This window comes from Odontesthes bonariensis, chromosome 23 (genome assembly GCF_027942865.1).
Source record: "Odontesthes bonariensis isolate fOdoBon6 chromosome 23, fOdoBon6.hap1, whole genome shotgun sequence".
Lineage (NCBI taxonomy): Eukaryota > Metazoa > Chordata > Actinopteri > Atheriniformes > Atherinopsidae > Odontesthes > Odontesthes bonariensis.
In genome coordinates this window covers 427,356-445,331 of record NC_134528.1, presented here as the reverse complement: position 1 = coordinate 445,331, position 17,976 = coordinate 427,356, and the positions used below count along the sequence as shown (strand labels likewise).

At 49.0% G+C, this 17,976-nt stretch overlaps 1 protein-coding gene across 1 annotated transcript; it reads right to left on the bottom strand.

Annotated features, from left to right (window-relative positions):
- Positions 1-12: 12 nt before the first annotated feature.
- Positions 13-17,013, bottom strand: LOC142373934 (uncharacterized). The gene is made up of 4 exons (XM_075457411.1): positions 16,749-17,013; positions 13,225-13,314; positions 862-924; positions 13-771 (listed from the first exon to the last, which is right to left on the bottom strand). The coding sequence occupies exons 1-4, from the start codon at positions 16,815-16,817 to the stop codon at positions 742-744; spliced, it is 252 nt and encodes an 83-aa protein (XP_075313526.1). The 5' UTR covers positions 16,818-17,013; the 3' UTR covers positions 13-741.
- Positions 17,014-17,976: the final 963 nt, after the last annotated feature.

The window sequence follows — 17,976 nt, the reverse complement described above, 5'->3', positions numbered from 1 at the left end:
ACAAACATCAGGTTTTCTGTCAAATATTTTATTTGAAATCGGTGTACAGTACAAATGCTGTCCTCTGATTGGTCAGCCCTGGAGTAGGAAGTGATGTCATCAGAAATAGCCCTCTGCAGGAAGCAGTTTTAACATTCAGATTAAAGGTAAAAATCTAAAAATATGCCTCATAAAAATAGAAAGTTTTCTAAATGTTTGATCTTCTTCTCATCAGATTTAATCACTTTAATGCCTCGTTAATCAGATTAATTAATACAGACTTCAGATCAATAAACATGTTCAGTCCCTTTGAAAAGAGCAAAAACTTGAACACCACAGAAGAAGAACTTTAAAGACTCCCAAATGAGGAGTGATCCTGAGAGCTCAGAGTCTGGGTTTAAAACACCCACTGAGCGATAGCCCTTTGACGTCTACAGAAAGAGACGGTGAACGCCTCACGGGGAGGTCAGAGGTCACAGCCGAGGCAACGATTACCGATCAGCTGATGTAAAACTTCACACATTTTAAAGTGCTGCTTTCATGTCGAACAGAACAGGTTCACCAATCAGATGATCAGGAGGAGGAGGGGGCAACTGATAAAGGTAAAGGAAGCAGACTGATGGATCAATGATGACAGAGAGGCACCCCATTGGTCCAATCAGGTGTGGCCATGATGACATCATGAAGCAGAAATGTGATTGGACAGCTGGACGGTTTCCTCCTCCTCCTTCCTCTCATCCCTCCTCTTCCTCCTTTTCCTCCTCAGTGCCCCATGATGTGGCTGATGTGACCCTGAAATTAAAACACACTTAAAATACGACTCCCAGGATGCATTTCACCAGCAATCAGCCAATCACAGAGCAGCACATCCTGGCGTCTTACCGGTTCTCCTCCGAGGCACCGGGGGCAGCAGAGCGAAGAAGGTCTGAGCTGGGCGGCACCAACCTGCGTGCACACACACATCAACGGGTTTCCATAGCAACAGCAGCAGCGCATAAAGTCCAACAGCCTGAGAGTCTCAGAACAGTTCTGCCCCGGAACAAACAGATGAAGTGTGTAACGGTCAGCGTGTAAAGCCTGATTCTTACTCAGCACAACCGCGCAACTGTTCTGGCTCGAGAACCATTAATGACGTCATCGAAAGCGCCAGCCCCTTCACTGTTCCTTCAGCTCATAAGCGCAGTTTGCGCCGAGTATGCGTCACATTTGCAGTTCTCTCCAGACCAGCGAGCGTCACTGTTGAGGAAACAAGCTGAAGAACCGGACGAAGAAAAGCATACGAAGAAAGCATACACAATGCCACCTGTGGTGTCACGTCAGCAGAGGCTGGCACATCTGATGAGGAATGAATTTACTCTGGGTGTAGAACTGTATATGTATCTCAGAGCTAAGCGGCTGTCAGAGTGTAACGGTCAGTGTGTAACTGTCAGTGTGTAACTGTCAGCGTGTAACTGTCAGCGTGTAACTGTCAGAGTGTAACTGTCAGTGTGTAACTGTCAGTGTGTAACTGTCAGTGTGTAACTGTCAGTGTGTAACTGTCAGCGTGTAACTGTCAGCGTGTAACTGTCAGAGTGTAACTGTCAGAGTGTAACTGTCAGTGTGTAACTGTCAGCGTGTAACTGTCAGCGTGTAACTGTCAGCGTGTAACTGTCAGAGTGTAACTGTCAGAGTGTAACTGTCAGAGTGTAACTGTCAGAGTGTAACTGTCAGTGTGTAACTGTCAGAGTGTAACTGTCAGAGTGCAACGGTCAGTGTGTAACTGTCAGAGTGTAACTGTCAGTGTGTAACTGTCAGAGTGTAACTGTCAGTGTGTAACTGTCAGAGTGTAACTGTCAGAGTGTAACTGTCAGCGTGTAACTGTCAGAGTGTAACTGTCAGTGTGTAACTGTCAGCGTGTAACTGTCAGTGTGTAACTGTCAGAGTGTAACTGTCAGAGTGTAACTGTCAGTGTGTAACTGTCAGCGTGTAACTGTCAGTGTGTAACTGTCAGAGTGTAACTGTCAGAGTGTAACTGTCAGAGTGTAACTGTCAGAGTGTAACTGTCAGTGTGTAACTGTCAGTGTGTAACTGTCAGCGTGTAACTGTCAGTGTGTAACTGTCAGAGTGTAACTGTCAGCGTGTAACTGTCAGAGTGTAACTGTCAGTGTGTAACTGTCAGCGTGTAACTGTCAGTGTGTAACTGTCAGAGTGTAACTGTCAGAGTGTAACTGTCAGTGTGTAACTGTCAGAGTGTAACTGTCAGCGTCAGCGTGTAACTGTCAGCGTGTAACGGTCAGTGTGTAACTGTCAGTGTGTAACTGTCAGTGTGTAACTGTCAGCGTCAGCGTGTAACGGTCAGCGTGTAACGGTCAGCGTGTAACTGTCAGCGTGTAACTGTCAGCGTGTAACGGTCAGCGTGTAGCGGTCAGCGTGTAACTGTCAGAGTGTAACGGTCAGCGTGTAACTGTCAGCGTGTAACTGTCAGCGTAACGGTCAGCGTGTAACTGTCAGCGTGTAACTGTCAGCGTGTAACGGTCAGCGTGTAACTGTCAGAGTGCAACTGTCAGCGTGTAGCGGTCAGAGTGTAACTGTCAGAGTGTAACTGTCAGAGTGTAACTGTCAGTGTGTAACGGTCAGTGTGTAACGGTCAGTGTGTAACTGTCAGTGTGTAACTGTCAGAGTGTAACTGTCAGAGTGTAACGGTCAGTGTGTAACTGTCAGTGTGTAACTGTCAGAGTGTAACTGTCAGAGTGTAACGGTCAGTGTGTAACTGTCAGTGTGTAACTGTCAGTGTGTAACTGTCAGAGTGTAACGGTCAGTGTGTAACTGTCAGTGTGTAACTGTCAGAGTGTAACTGTCAGAGTGTAACGGTCAGTGTGTAACTGTCAGAGTGTAACTGTCAGTGTGTAACTGTCAGCGTGTAACTGTCAGAGTGTAACTGTCAGTGTGTAACTGTCAGTGTGTAACTGTCAGAGTGTAACTGTCAGTGTGTAACTGTCAGTGTGTAACTGTCAGTGTGTAACTGTCAGTGTGTAACGGTCAGTGTGTAACTGTCAGTGTGTAACTGTCAGTGTGTAACGGTCAGCGTGTAACTGTCAGAGTGTAACTGTCAGCGTGTAACTGTCAGAGTGTAACTGTCAGTGTGTAACTGTCAGTGTGTAACTGTCAGTGTGTAACTGTCAGTGTGTAACGGTCAGCGTGTAACGGTCAGCGTGTAACTGTCAGAGTGTAACTGTCAGCGTGTAACTGTCAGAGTGTAACTGTCAGTGTGTAACTGTCAGTGTGTAACTGTCAGTGTGTAACTGTCAGTGTGTAACTGTCAGCGTGTAACTGTCAGAGTGTAACTGTCAGTGTGTAACGGTCAGTGTGTAACTGTCAGTGTGTAACTGTCAGTGTGTAACGGTCAGCGTGTAACTGTCAGAGTGTAACTGTCAGCGTGTAACTGTCAGAGTGTAACTGTCAGTGTGTAACGGTCAGTGTGTAACTGTCAGTGTGTAACGGTCAGTGTGTAACTGTCAGTGTGTAACTGTCAGTGTGTAACGGTCAGCGTGTAACTGTCAGCGTGTAACTGTCAGCGTGTAACTGTCAGCGTGTAACTGTCAGCGTGTAGCGGTCAGAGTGTAACTGTCAGAGTGTAACTGTCAGCGTGTAACTGTCAGCGTGTAACTGTCAGCGTGTAACTGTCAGCGTGTAACTGTCAGAGTGTAACTGTCAGTGTGTAACTGTCAGTGTGTAACGGTCAGTGTGTAACTGTCAGTGTGTAACTGTCAGAGTGTAACTGTCAGAGTGTAACTGTCAGCGTCAGCGTGTAACGGTCAGCGTGTAACGGTCAGCGTGTAACGGTCAGCGTGTAACGGTCAGCGTGTAACTGTCAGTGTGTAACTGTCAGCGTCAGCGTGTAACGGTCAGCGTGTAACGGTCAGCGTGTAACGGTCAGCGTGTAACTGTCAGCGTGTAACTGTCAGCGTGTAACTGTCAGAGTGTAACTGTCAGAGTGTAACTGTCAGAGTGTAACGGTCAGTGTGTAACTGTCAGTGTGTAACTGTCAGAGTGTAACTGTCAGAGTGTAACGGTCAGTGTGTAACTGTCAGTGTGTAACTGTCAGTGTGTAACTGTCAGAGTGTAACGGTCAGTGTGTAACTGTCAGAGTGTAACTGTCAGTGTGTAACTGTCAGCGTGTAACTGTCAGAGTGTAACTGTCAGAGTGTAACTGTCAGTGTGTAACTGTCAGAGTGTAACTGTCAGAGTGTAACTGTCAGAGTGTAACGGTCAGTGTGTAACTGTCAGAGTGTAACTGTCAGCGTGTAACTGTCAGCGTGTAACTGTCAGAGTGTAACTGTCAGAGTGTAACTGTCAGTGTGTAACTGTCAGAGTGTAACTGTCAGAGTGCAACGGTCAGTGTGTAACTGTCAGAGTGTAACTGTCAGAGTGTAACTGTCAGCGTGTAACTGTCAGCGTGTAACTGTCAGAGTGTAACTGTCAGTGTGTAACTGTCAGTGTGTAACTGTCAGTGTGTAACTGTCAGTGTGTAACTGTCAGTGTGTAACTGTCAGTGTGTAACGGTCAGTGTGTAACTGTCAGTGTGTAACTGTCAGTGTGTAACTGTCAGTGTGTAACTGTCAGTGTGTAACGGTCAGTGTGTAACTGTCAGTGTGTAACTGTCAGTGTGTAACTGTCAGAGTGTAACTGTCAGCGTGTAACGGTCAGCGTGTAACTGTCAGCGTGTAACTGTCAGCGTGTAACTGTCAGCGTGTAACTGTCAGCGTGTAACTGTCAGCGTGTAACTGTCAGCGTGTAACTGTCAGCGTGTAACTGTCAGTGTGTAACTGTCAGTGTGTAACTGTCAGAGTGTAACTGTCAGTGTGTAACTGTCAGTGTGTAACTGTCAGTGTGTAACTGTCAGTGTGTAACTGTCAGTGTGTAACTGTCAGTGTGTAACTGTCAGTGTGTAACTGTCAGAGTGTAACTGTCAGCGTGTAACGGTCAGTGTGTAACTGTCAGTGTGTAACTGTCAGAGTGTAACTGTCAGTGTGTAACGGTCAGTGTGTAACTGTCAGTGTGTAACTGTCAGTGTGTAACGGTCAGCGTGTAACTGTCAGAGTGTAACTGTCAGTGTGTAACTGTCAGTGTGTAACTGTCAGTGTGTAACTGTCAGCGTGTAACTGTCAGAGTGTAACTGTCAGTGTGTAACGGTCAGTGTGTAACTGTCAGTGTGTAACGGTCAGTGTGTAACTGTCAGTGTGTAACTGTCAGTGTGTAACGGTCAGTGTGTAACGGTCAGCGTGTAACTGTCAGCGTGTAACTGTCAGTGTGTAACGGTCAGTGTGTAACTGTCAGTGTGTAACTGTCAGTGTGTAACTGTCAGCGTCAGCGTGTAACGGTCAGCGTGTAACTGTCAGCGTGTAACTGTCAGCGTGTAACGGTCAGCGTGTAGCGGTCAGCGTGTAACTGTCAGCGTGTAACTGTCAGCGTGTAACGGTCAGCGTGTAACTGTCAGCGTGTAACGGTCAGCGTGTAGCGGTCAGCGTGTAACTGTCAGCGTGTAACTGTCAGCGTGTAACGGTCAGCGTGTAACTGTCAGAGTGCAACTGTCAGCGTGTAGCGGTCAGCGTGTAACTGTCAGCGTGTAACTGTCAGAGTGTAACTGTCAGAGTGTAACTGTCAGAGTGTAACGGTCAGTGTGTAACTGTCAGAGTGCAACGGTCAGTGTGTAACTGTCAGAGTGTAACTGTCAGCGTGTAACTGTCAGAGTGTAACTGTCAGCGTGTAACGGTCAGTGTGTAACTGTCAGAGTGTAACTGTCAGCGTGTAACTGTCAGTGTGTAACTGTCAGAGTGTAACTGTCAGAGTGTAACTGTCAGAGTGTAACGGTCAGTGTGTAACTGTCAGTGTGTAACTGTCAGTGTGTAACTGTCAGAGTGTAACTGTCAGAGTGTAACTGTCAGCTGTAACTGTCAGAGTGTAACTGTCAGAGTGCAACGGTCAGTGTCTAACTGTCAGAGTGTAACTGTCAGCGTGTAACTGTCAGAGTGTAACTGTCAGCGTGTAACGGTCAGTGTGTAACTGTCAGAGTGTAACTGTCAGCGTGTAACTGTCAGAGTGTAACTGTCAGAGTGTAACTGTCAGAGTGTAACTGTCAGAGTGTAACTGTCAGCGTGTAACTGTCAGTGTGTAACTGTCAGAGTGTAACTGTCAGCGTGTAACTGTCAGTGTGTAACGGTCAGTGTGTAACTGTCAGTGTGTAACTGTCAGAGTGTAACTGTCAGAGTGTAACTGTCAGCTGTAACTGTCAGAGTGTAACTGTCAGAGTGCAACGGTCAGTGTGTAACTGTCAGAGTGTAACTGTCAGCGTGTAACTGTCAGTGTGTAACTGTCAGAGTGTAACTGTCAGAGTGTAACTGTCAGCGTGTAACGGTCAGTGTGTAACTGTCAGAGTGTAACTGTCAGTGTGTAACTGTCAGCGTGTAACTGTCAGCGTGTAACTGTCAGCGTGTAACTGTCAGCGTGTAACTGTCAGCGTGTAACTGTCAGAGTGTAACTGTCAGTGTGTAACTGTCAGTGTGTAACTGTCAGTGTGTAACTGTCAGCGTGTAACTGTCAGCGTGTAACTGTCAGCGTGTAACTGTCAGCGTCAGCGTGTAACTGTCAGCGTCAGCGTGTAACTGTCAGCGTCAGCGTGTAACTGTCAGCGTGTAACTGTCAGCGTGTAACTGTCAGCGTCAGCGTGTAACTGTCAGCGTGTAACTGTCAGCGTGTAACTGTCAGCGTGTAACTGTCAGCGTGTAAATGTCAGCGTCAGCGTGTAACTGTCAGCGTCAGCGTGTAACTGTCAGCGTGTAACTGTCAGCGTCAGCGTGTAACTGTCAGCGTCAGCGTGTAACTGTCAGCGTGTAACTGTCAGCGTCAGCGTGTAACTGTCAGCGTGTAACTGTCAGCGTCAGTGTGTAACTGTCAGCGTGTAACTGTCAGCGTGTAACTGTCAGCGTCAGCGTGTAACTGTCAGCGTCAGCGTGTAACTGTCAGCGTGTAACGGTCAGTGTGTAACTGTCAGTGTGTAACTGTCAGTGTGTAACGGTCAGCGTGTAACTGTCAGCGTGTAACTGTCAGTGTGTAACGGTCAGTGTGTAACGGTCAGTGTGTAACTGTCAGTGTGTAACTGTCAGTGTGTAACTGTCAGCGTCAGCGTGTAACGGTCAGCGTGTAACGGTCAGCGTGTAACGGTCAGCGTGTAACGGTCAGCGTGTAACTGTCAGCGTGTAACTGTCAGCGTGTAACTGTCAGTGTGTAACTGTCAGTGTGTAACTGTCAGCGTGTAACTGTCAGTGTGTAACGGTCAGTGTGTAACTGTCAGTGTGTAACTGTCAGAGTGTAACTGTCAGAGTGCAACGGTCACTGTGTAACTGTCAGAGTGTAACTGTCAGCGTGTAACTGTCAGAGTGTAACTGTCAGAGTGTAACTGTCAGTGTGTAACTGTCAGTGTGTAACTGTCAGTGTGTAACTGTCAGTGTGTAACTGTCAGTGTGTAACTGTCAGCATGTAACGGTCAGTGTGTAACTGTCAGAGTGTAACTGTCAGTGTGTAACTGTCAGCGTGTAACTGTCAGAGTGTAACTGTCAGAGTGTAACTGTCAGTGTGTAACTGTCAGCGTGTAACTGTCAGCGTGTAACTGTCAGAGTGTAACTGTCAGCGTCAGCGTGTAACTGTCAGCGTGTAACGGTCAGTGTGTAACTGTCAGTGTGTAACGGTCAGCGTGTAACTGTCAGCGTGTAACTGTCAGCGTGTAACTGTCAGTGTGTAACGGTCAGTGTGTAACTGTCAGTGTGTAACTGTCAGTGTGTAACTGTCAGTGTGTAACTGTCAGCGTCAGCGTGTAACGGTCAGCGTGTAACTGTCAGCGTGTAACGGTCAGCGTGTAGCGGTCAGCGTGTAACTGTCAGCGTGTAACGGTCAGCGTGTAACGGTCAGCGTGTAACTGTCAGCGTGTAACGGTCAGCGTGTAACTGTCAGCGTGTAACTGTCAGCGTGTAACTGTCAGCGTGTAACTGTCAGCGTGTAGCGGTCAGTGTGTAACTGTCAGCGTGTAACTGTCAGCGTGTAACTGTCAGCGTGTAACTGTCAGTGTGTAACTGTCAGCGTGTAACTGTCAGTGTGTAACTGTCAGTGTGTAACTGTCAGCGTGTAACTGTCAGTGTGTAACTGTCAGCGTGTAGCGGTCAGCGTGTAACTGTCAGTGTGTAACTGTCAGCGTGTAACGGTCAGCGTGTAACTGTCAGCGTGTAACTGTCAGCGTGTAACTGTCAGCGTGTAACTGTCAGTGTGTAACTGTCAGCGTGTAACTGTCAGCGTGTAACTGTCAGCGTGTAACGGTCAGCGTGTAGCGGTCAGCGTGTAACTGTCAGCGTGTAACGGTCAGAGTGTAACTGTCAGCGTGTAACGGTCAGCGTGTAGCGGTCAGCGTGTAACTGTCAGCGTGTAACTGTCAGCGTGTAACGGTCAGAGTGTAACTGTCAGCGTGTAACTGTCAGCGTGTAACTGTCAGCGTGTAGCGGTCAGCGTGTAACTGTCAGCGTGTAACTGTCAGCGTGTAACGGTCAGCGTGTAGCGGTCAGCGTGTAACTGTCAGCGTGTAACGGTCAGCGTGTAACTGTCAGCGTGTAACGGACAGAGTGTAACGGTCAGCGTGTAGCGGTCAGCGTGTAACTGTCAGCGTGTAGCGGTCAGCGTGTAGCGGTCAGCGTGTAACTGTCAGCGTGTAACGGTCAGCGTGTAGCGGTCAGCGTGTAACTGTAAGCGTGTAACGGTCAGAGTGTAACTGTCAGCGTGTAACTGTCAGCGTGTAACGGTCAGCGTGTAGCGGTCAGCGTGTAACTGTCAGCGTGTAACTGTCAGCGTGTAACGGTCAGAGTGTAACTGTCAGCGTGTAACTGTCAGTGTGTAACTGTCAGTGTGTAACTGTCAGCGTGTAGCGGTCAGCGTGTAACTGTCAGCGTGTAACTGTCAGAGTGTAACTGTCAGCGTGTAACGGTCAGAGTGTAACTGTCAGCGTGTAACTGTCAGCGTGTAACTGTCAGAGTGTAACTGTCAGCGTGTAACTGTCAGCGTGTAACGGTCAGAGTGTAACTGTCAGAGTGTAACTGTCAGCGTGTAACTGTCAGCGTGTAACGGTCAGAGTGTAACTGTCAGAGTGTAACTGTCAGCGTGTAACGGTCAGAGTGTAACTGTCAGCGTGTAACTGTCAGTGTGTAACTGTCAGTGTGTAACTGTCAGCGTGTAGCGGTCAGCGTGTAACTGTCAGCGTGTAACTGTCAGAGTGTAACTGTCAGCGTGTAACTGTCAGCGTGTAACTGTCAGCGTGTAACTGTCAGAGTGTAACTGTCAGCGTGTAACTGTCAGCGTGTAACGGTCAGAGTGTAACTGTCAGCGTGTAACTGTCAGAGTGTAACTGTCAGCGTGTAACGGTCAGCGTGTAACTGTCAGAGTGTAACTGTCAGAGTGTAACTGTCAGCGTGTAACGGTCAGTGTGTAACTGTCAGAGTGTAACTGTCAGCGTGTAACTGTCAGAGTGTAACTGTCAGAGTGTAACTGTCAGAGTGTAACTGTCAGAGTGTAACTGTCAGCGTGTAACTGTCAGTGTGTAACTGTCAGAGTGTAACTGTCAGCGTGTAACTGTCAGTGTGTAACGGTCAGTGTGTAACTGTCAGTGTGTAACTGTCAGTGTGTAACTGTCAGAGTGTAACTGTCAGAGTGTAACTGTCAGCTGTAACTGTCAGAGTGTAACTGTCAGAGTGCAACGGTCAGTGTGTAACTGTCAGAGTGTAACTGTCAGCGTGTAACTGTCAGTGTGTAACTGTCAGAGTGTAACTGTCAGCGTGTAACGGTCAGCGTGTAACTGTCAGAGTGTAACTGTCAGTGTGTAACTGTCAGCGTGTAACTGTCAGCGTGTAACTGTCAGCGTGTAACTGTCAGAGTGTAACTGTCAGTGTGTAACTGTCAGTGTGTAACTGTCAGTGTGTAACTGTCAGCGTGTAACTGTCAGCGTGTAACTGTCAGCGTGTAACTGTCAGCGTCAGCGTGTAACTGTCAGCGTCAGCGTGTAACTGTCAGCGTCAGCGTGTAACTGTCAGCGTGTAACTGTCAGCGTGTAACTGTCAGCGTCAGCGTGTAACTGTCAGCGTGTAACTGTCAGCGTGTAACTGTCAGCGTGTAACTGTCAGCGTGTAAATGTCAGCGTCAGCGTGTAACTGTCAGCGTCAGCGTGTAACTGTCAGCGTGTAACTGTCAGCGTGTAACTGTCAGCGTCAGCGTGTAACTGTCAGCGTGTAACTGTCAGCGTCAGTGTGTAACTGTCAGCGTGTAACTGTCAGCGTGTAACTGTCAGCGTCAGCGTGTAACTGTCAGCGTCAGCGTGTAACTGTCAGCGTGTAACGGTCAGTGTGTAACTGTCAGTGTGTAACTGTCAGTGTGTAACGGTCAGCGTGTAACTGTCAGCGTGTAACTGTCAGTGTGTAACGGTCAGTGTGTAACGGTCAGTGTGTAACTGTCAGTGTGTAACTGTCAGTGTGTAACTGTCAGTGTGTAACTGTCAGCGTCAGCGTGTAACGGTCAGCGTGTAACGGTCAGCGTGTAACGGTCAGCGTGTAACGGTCAGCGTGTAACTGTCAGCGTGTAACTGTCAGCGTGTAACTGTCAGTGTGTAACTGTCAGTGTGTAACTGTCAGCGTGTAACTGTCAGTGTGTAACGGTCAGTGTGTAACTGTCAGTGTGTAACTGTCAGAGTGTAACTGTCAGAGTGCAACGGTCACTGTGTAACTGTCAGAGTGTAACTGTCAGCGTGTAACTGTCAGAGTGTAACTGTCAGTGTGTAACTGTCAGTGTGTAACTGTCAGTGTGTAACTGTCAGTGTGTAACTGTCAGTGTGTAACTGTCAGCATGTAACGGTCAGTGTGTAACTGTCAGAGTGTAACTGTCAGTGTGTAACTGTCAGCGTGTAACTGTCAGAGTGTAACTGTCAGAGTGTAACTGTCAGTGTGTAACTGTCAGCGTGTAACTGTCAGCGTGTAACTGTCAGAGTGTAACTGTCAGCGTCAGCGTGTAACTGTCAGCGTGTAACGGTCAGTGTGTAACTGTCAGTGTGTAACGGTCAGCGTGTAACTGTCAGAGTGTAACTGTCAGTGTGTAACGGTCAGTGTGTAACTGTCAGTGTGTAACTGTCAGTGTGTAACTGTCAGCGTCAGCGTGTAACGGTAAGCGTGTAACGGTCAGCGTGTAACTGTCAGCGTGTAACTGTCAGCGTGTAACGGTCAGCGTGTAACTGTCAGCGTGTAACTGTCAGCGTGTAACTGTCAGCGTGTAACTGTCAGCGTGTAACTGTCAGCGTGTAACTGTCAGTGTGTAACTGTCAGCGTGTAGCGGTCAGTGTGTAACTGTCAGCGTGTAACTGTCAGCGTGTAACTGTTAGCGTGTAACTGTCAGTGTGTAACTGTCAGCGTGTAACTGTCAGCGTGTAACTGTCAGCGTGTAACTGTCAGCGTGTAGCGGTCAGCGTGTAACTGTCAGTGTGTAACTGTCAGCGTGTAACTGTCAGAGTGTAACTGTCAGCGTGTAACTGTCAGAGTGTAACTGTCAGCGTGTAACTGTCAGCGTGTAACTGTCAGAGTGTAACTGTCAGAGTGTAACTGTCAGTGTGTAACTGTCAGCGTGTAACTGTCAGTGTGTAACTGTCAGTGTGTAACTGTCAGAGTGTAACTGTCAGTGTGTAACGGTCAGTGTGTAACTGTCAGTGTGTAACTGTCAGCGTGTAGCGGTCAGCGTGTAACTGTCAGTGTGTAACTGTCAGCGTGTAACGGTCAGAGTGTAACTGTCAGTGTGTAACTGTCAGAGTGTAACTGTCAGCGTGTAACTGTCAGCGTGTAACTGTCAGCGTGTAACTGTCAGGGTGTAACTGTCAGCGTGTAACTGTCAGTGTGTAACTGTCAGCGTGTAGCGGTCAGCGTGTAACTGTCAGCGTGTAACGGTCAGCGTGTAGCGGTCAGCGTGTAACTGTCAGCGTGTAACGGTCAGAGTGTAACTGTCAGCGTGTAACTGTCAGCGTGTAACGGTCAGCGTGTAGCGGTCAGCGTGTAACTGTCAGCGTGTAACTGTCAGCGTGTAACGGTCAGAGTGTAACTGTCAGCGTGTAACTGTCAGCGTGTAGCGGTCAGCGTGTAACTGTCAGCGTGTAACTGTCAGCGTGTAACGGTCAGCGTGTAGCGGTCAGCGTGTAACTGTCAGCGTGTAACGGTCAGCGTGTAACTGTCAGCGTGTAACGGTCAGAGTGTAACGGTCAGCGTGTAGCGGTCAGCGTGTAACTGTCAGCGTGTAGCGGTCAGCATGTAGCGGTCAGCGTGTAACTGTCAGCGTGTAACGGTCAGCGTGTAGCGGTCAGCGTGTAACTGTCAGCGTGTAACGGTCAGAGTGTAACTGTCAGCGTGTAACTGTCAGCGTGTAACGGTCAGCGTGTAGCGGTCAGCGTGTAACTGTCAGCGTGTAACTGTCAGCGTGTAACGGTCAGAGTGTAACTGTCAGCGTGTAACTGTCAGCGTGTAACGGTCAGCGTGTAGCGGTCAGCGTGTAACTGTCAGCGTGTAACTGTCAGCGTGTAGCGGTCAGCGTGTAACTGTCAGCGTGTAACTGTCAGAGTGTAACTGTCAGCGTGTAACTGTCAGCGTGTAACGGTCAGAGTGTAACTGTCAGCGTGTAACTGTCAGCGTGTAACGGTCAGCGTGTAACTGTCAGAGTGTAACTGTCAGTGTGTAACTGTCAGTGTGTAACTGTCAGAGTGTAACTGTCAGTGTGTAACTGTCAGAGTGTAACTGTCAGTGTGTAACTGTCAGAGTGTAACTGTCAGTGTGTAACTGTCAGAGTGTAACTGTCAGTGTGTAACTGTCAGCGTGTAACGGTCAGCGTGTAACTGTCAGCGTGTAACGGTCAGCGTGTAACTGTCAGCATGTGACGGCGTCAGCGTGTGACGGCGTCAGCGTGTGACGGCGTCAGCGTGTTACGGTCAGCGTTAGTTAGCTAAATGTAGTTTTAGCTACATTAATGCTTGTTTACATCACGTCTTCATACTTCCTGTTTTTCAGGCCGCAGCCAGTCTGTTGTGATCTGTGACATCATCCCCCTTCTTCTTCTCTCTTCTTCTGCTCGCCATCTGCTGCGGATCACCTTCAGCTTCTCTCAGACTGTTGGACTCTGTTAGGCCCTGTTGTCATGACAACCTTCACTGACCTGTTGCTCCGGCTGCCGATTGGTCGCAGAGTGGGACGTTTCCATTGGACTCTCAGACCCCTGAAGCTCCGCCTCCAAACACATCCGCTTCTGAAAGCAAACATCATTATCCTCAATTACTGTTGGCACACGGAACCAAGCAGGGGCCTCCCAGGTACCGGGGCCCCCCAGGGGCCTCCCAGTGACCAGTGGACTCCCGGTGACAACCTGTAAGCTACAGCTCCACCTGTAAGCTGCAGCTCCACCTGTAAACTGCAGCTCCACCTGTAAGCTACATCTCCACCTGTAAGCTGCAGCTCCACCTGTAAGCTACAGCTCCACCTGTAAACTGCAGCTCCACCTGTAAACTGCAGCTCCACCTGTAAACTGCAGCTCCACCTGTAAGCTACATCTCCACCTGTAAGTTACAGCTCCACCTGTAAGCTACAGCTCCACCTGTAAGCTGCAGCTCTACCTGTAAGCTACAGCTCCACCTGTAAGCTGCAGCTCCACCTGTAAGCTGCAGCTCTACCTGTAAGCTACAGCTCCACCTGTAAGCTACAGCTCCACCTGTAAGTTACAGCTCCACCTGTAAGCTGCAGCTCTACCTGTGAGCTGCAGCTCCACCTGTAAGTTACAGCTCCACCTGTAAACTGCAGCTCCACCTGTAAGTTACAGCTCCACCTGTAAACTGCAGCTCCACCTGTGAGCTGCAGCTCCACCTGTAAACTGCAGCTCCACCTGTAAGCTGCAGCTCCACCTGTAAGCTGCAGCTCTACCTGTAAACTGCAGCTCTACCTGTAAGCTACAGCTCCACCTGTAAGCTACAGCTCCACCTGTAAGCTGCTGCTCTACCTGTAAGCTACAGCTCCACCTGTAAGCTGCAGCTCTACCTGTAAGCTACAGCTCCACCTGTAAGCTGCAGCTCTACCTGTAAGCTACAGCTCCACCTGTGAGCTACAGCTCCACCTGTAAGCTACAGCTCCACCTGTAAACTGCAGCTCTACCTGTAAGCTACAGCTCCACCTGTAAGTTACAGCTCCACCTGTAAGCTACAGCTCCACCTGTAAGCTACAGCTCTACCTGTAAGCTACAGCTCCACCTGTGAGCTGCAGCTCCACCTGTAAGCTACAGCTCTACCTGTAAGCTACAGCTCCACCTGTGAGCTACAGCTCCACCTGTAAGCTACAGCTCCACCTGTAAACTGCAGCTCTACCTGTAAGCTACAGCTCCACCTGTAAGCTACAGCTCCACCTGTGAGCTACAGCTCCACCTGTAAGCTACAGCTCCACCTGTAAGCTGCTGCTCTACCTGTAAGCTACAGCTCCACCTGTAAGCTGCAGCTCTACCTGTAAGCTACAGCTCCACCTGTAAGTTACAGCTCCACCTGTAAGCTGCAGCTCTACCTGTAAGCTACAGCTCCACCTGTAAACTGCAGCTCCACCTGTAAGTTACAGCTCCACCTGTAAGCTGCAGCTCCACCTGTAAACTGCAGCTCCACCTGTGAGCTGCAGCTCCACCTGTAAGCTAATGCTCCACCTGTAAGCTAATGCTCCACCTGTAAGCTGCAGCTCCACCTGTAGGCTAGTGCTCCACCTGTAAGCTAATGCTCTACCTGTAAGCTGCAGCTCCACCTGTAAGCTGCAGCTCCACCTGTAGCTACAGCTCCACCTGTAAGCTGCAGCTCTACCTGTAAGCTACAGCTCCACCTATAAGCTACAGCTCCACCTGTGAGCTGCAGCTCCACCTGTAAGCTACAGCTCCACCTGTAAGCAACAGCTCCACCTGTAAGCAACAGCTCTACCTGTAAGCAACAGCTCCACCTGTAAACTGCAGCTCCACCTGTGAGCTGCAGATCCACCTGTAAGCTAATGCTCCACCTGTAAGCTAATGCTCCACCTGTAGGCTAATGCTCCACCTGTAAGCTAATGCTCTACCTGTAAGCTGCAGCTCCACCTGTAAGCTGCAGCTCCACCTGTAGCTACAGCTCCACCTGTAAGCTGCAGCTCTACCTGTAAGCTACAGCTCCACCTATAAGCTACAGCTCCACCTGTGAGCTGCAGCTCCACCTGTAAGCTACAGCTCCACCTGTAAGCAACAGCTCTACCTGTAAGCAACAGCTCCACCTGTAAGCTGCAGCTCCACCTGTGAGCTACAGCTCTACCTGTAAGCTACAGCTCCACCTGTAAGCTGCAGCTCCACCTGTGAGCTACAGCTCCACCTGTAAACTGCAGCTCTACCTGTAAGCTACAGCTCCACCTGTAAGCTACAGCTCCACCTGTGAGCTGCAGCTCTACCTGTAAGCTACAGCTCCACCTGTGAGCTGCAGCTCTACCTGTGAGCTACAGCTCCACCTGTAAACTGCAGCTCTACCTGTGAGCTACAGCTCCACCTGTAAACTGCAGCTCCACCTGTGAGCTACAGCTCCACCTGTAAGCTACAGCTCTACCTGTGAGCTGCAGCTCTACCTGTAAGCTACAGCTCCACCTGTGAGCTGCAGCTCTACCTGTGAGCTACAGCTCCACCTGTAAACTGCAGCTCCACCTGTGAGCTACAGCTCCACCTGTAAGCTACAGCTCCACCTGTGAGCTGCAGCTCCACCTGTAAACTAATGCTCCACCTGTGAGCTACAGCTCCACCTGTAAGCTACAGCTCTACCTGTGAGCTACAGCTCTACCTGTGAGCTACAGCTCCACCTGTAAGCTGCAGCTCCACCTGTAAGCTACAGCTCCACCTGTAAGCTACAGCTCTACCTGTGAGCTACAGCTCCACCTGTAAACTGCAGCTCCACCTGTGAGCTACAGCTCCACCTGTAAGCTACAGCTCCACCTGTAAGCTAATGCTCTACCTGTAAGCTACAGCTCCACCTGTAAGCTACAGCTCTACCTGTGAGCTACAGCTCCACCTGTAAGCTACAGCTCCACCTGTAAGCTAATGCTCTACCTGTAAGCTACAGCTCCACCTGTGAGCTGCAGCTCCACCTGTAAACTGCAGCTCCACCTGTAAGCTACAGCTCCACCTGTAAGCTGCAGCTCCACCTGTAAGCTACAGCTCCACCTGTAAGCTACAGCTCTACCTGTGAGCTACAGCTCCAACTGTAAACTGCAGCTCCACCTGTGAGCTACAGCTCCACCTGTAAGCTACAGCTCCACCTGTAAGCTAATGCTCTACCTGTAAGCTACAGCTCCACCTGTGAGCTGCAGCTCCACCTGTAAACTGCAGCTCCACCTGTAAGCTACAGCTCCACCTGTAAGCTACAGCTCCACCTGTAAACTAATGCTCCACCTGTGAGCTACAGCTCCACCTGTAAGCTACAGCTCTACCTGTAAGCTACAGCTCCACCTGTAAGCTAATGCTCTACCTGTAAGCTACAGCTCCACCTGTGAGCTACAGCTCTACCTGTGAGCTACAGCTCCACCTGTAAGCTACAGCTCCACCTGTAAGCTAATGCTCTACCTGTAAGCTACAGCTCCACCTGTGAGCTGCAGCTCCACCTGTGAGCTACAGCTCCACCTGCAGAGGTCCTGACAGGACAGGTGTCTCACCGGTCTGCGGCTCCACGGCTCCGCCTCCGCCTCCAGGCCCCGCCTCTTCAGCAGATTAGCACACTGCATGCTAACGGCTAACCAGCCTGTAAACAGCCCGTTCGCGTCCAACGCAGACCGGAAGCAGCCCGTTTCCCGCCTTCACAGAGTAACCCCACCGGGTTATTGGGGCTGGTCACCGGTTTAACTTGCTGCTAACTAGCTGCTGACTAACTACCCGCTCGCTGTTGCAGCTTGTGGGTTGTTGGCCGACCTTCTGTTGACCGGCAACACAAAGTTTACAGCGACCACCGCTGTACTTCCGGTATGAGCGTCACAATAAGAGTCTGTGGTCTGCTCGTGCTCCGCGTGTGTGAAACACGCACATCTTCTTTCTAAAGAGATTCACAGGGAGCCGAAGAAGCATCTTTAAAACCAGTTCAAACTGGTTTATGACTCACAGCAGCGCGCCAGTGGGCTATTCATCACGCTGAATATTCATGTGATTTAGCTTTGAAGTCTCAGTATTGGACCGGAAGCTACGTTGTTGACAGGCTGACCAATCACGTTCACTTTTTCTTGCCTTACATGGTTTTCAAATTTTTTCACGTCAGAGTAAAGCAGGCCAATGATAGCTATGGCAAACTCTCGCGAGATTTCAAAGCAGGTCAATGATAGCGATGGCAAACTCTCGCGAGATTTCAAAGCAGGCCAATGATAGTGATGGCAAACTCTCGCGAGATTTCAAAGCAGGTCAATGATAGCGATGGCAAACTCTCGCACAGGATCCACCCTGCTAAAGACTACCTAAAGAAGTTCAGCTCTAACGTTAATGTGAACTGTACCTTTTGTGACCTTTGCCCTGAGTCCATGACTCATTTGTTCTGGATGTGTCCTCAGTGTAAAGATTTCTGGCAACATTTTTGTAATTTTGTTGACTTAAAAATATCAGCAAGCTTCCAGTTGTACTGGGAACATGTCAGTGGCAAAATGAATCCGAAGGTTTTCTTTATTCATTTATTAATTGTCAAAGCAAAGTTTCACTTACACAAATGCAATTTTTTTTTAAAAGAAAACCACATTTCTATGTTTTTTTGATTGAATAAAAGCAATACTTGCTCACAATTAAACCTTCAACTAATCATAAAGCAAAAACAACAATATGGGCTTGTTCCCAACTTGGGATTATGGACGAACTGTTGTCCTAAATCTTTGTTTTATTTGTTTTTTTTTTTACACGAGACTCCTC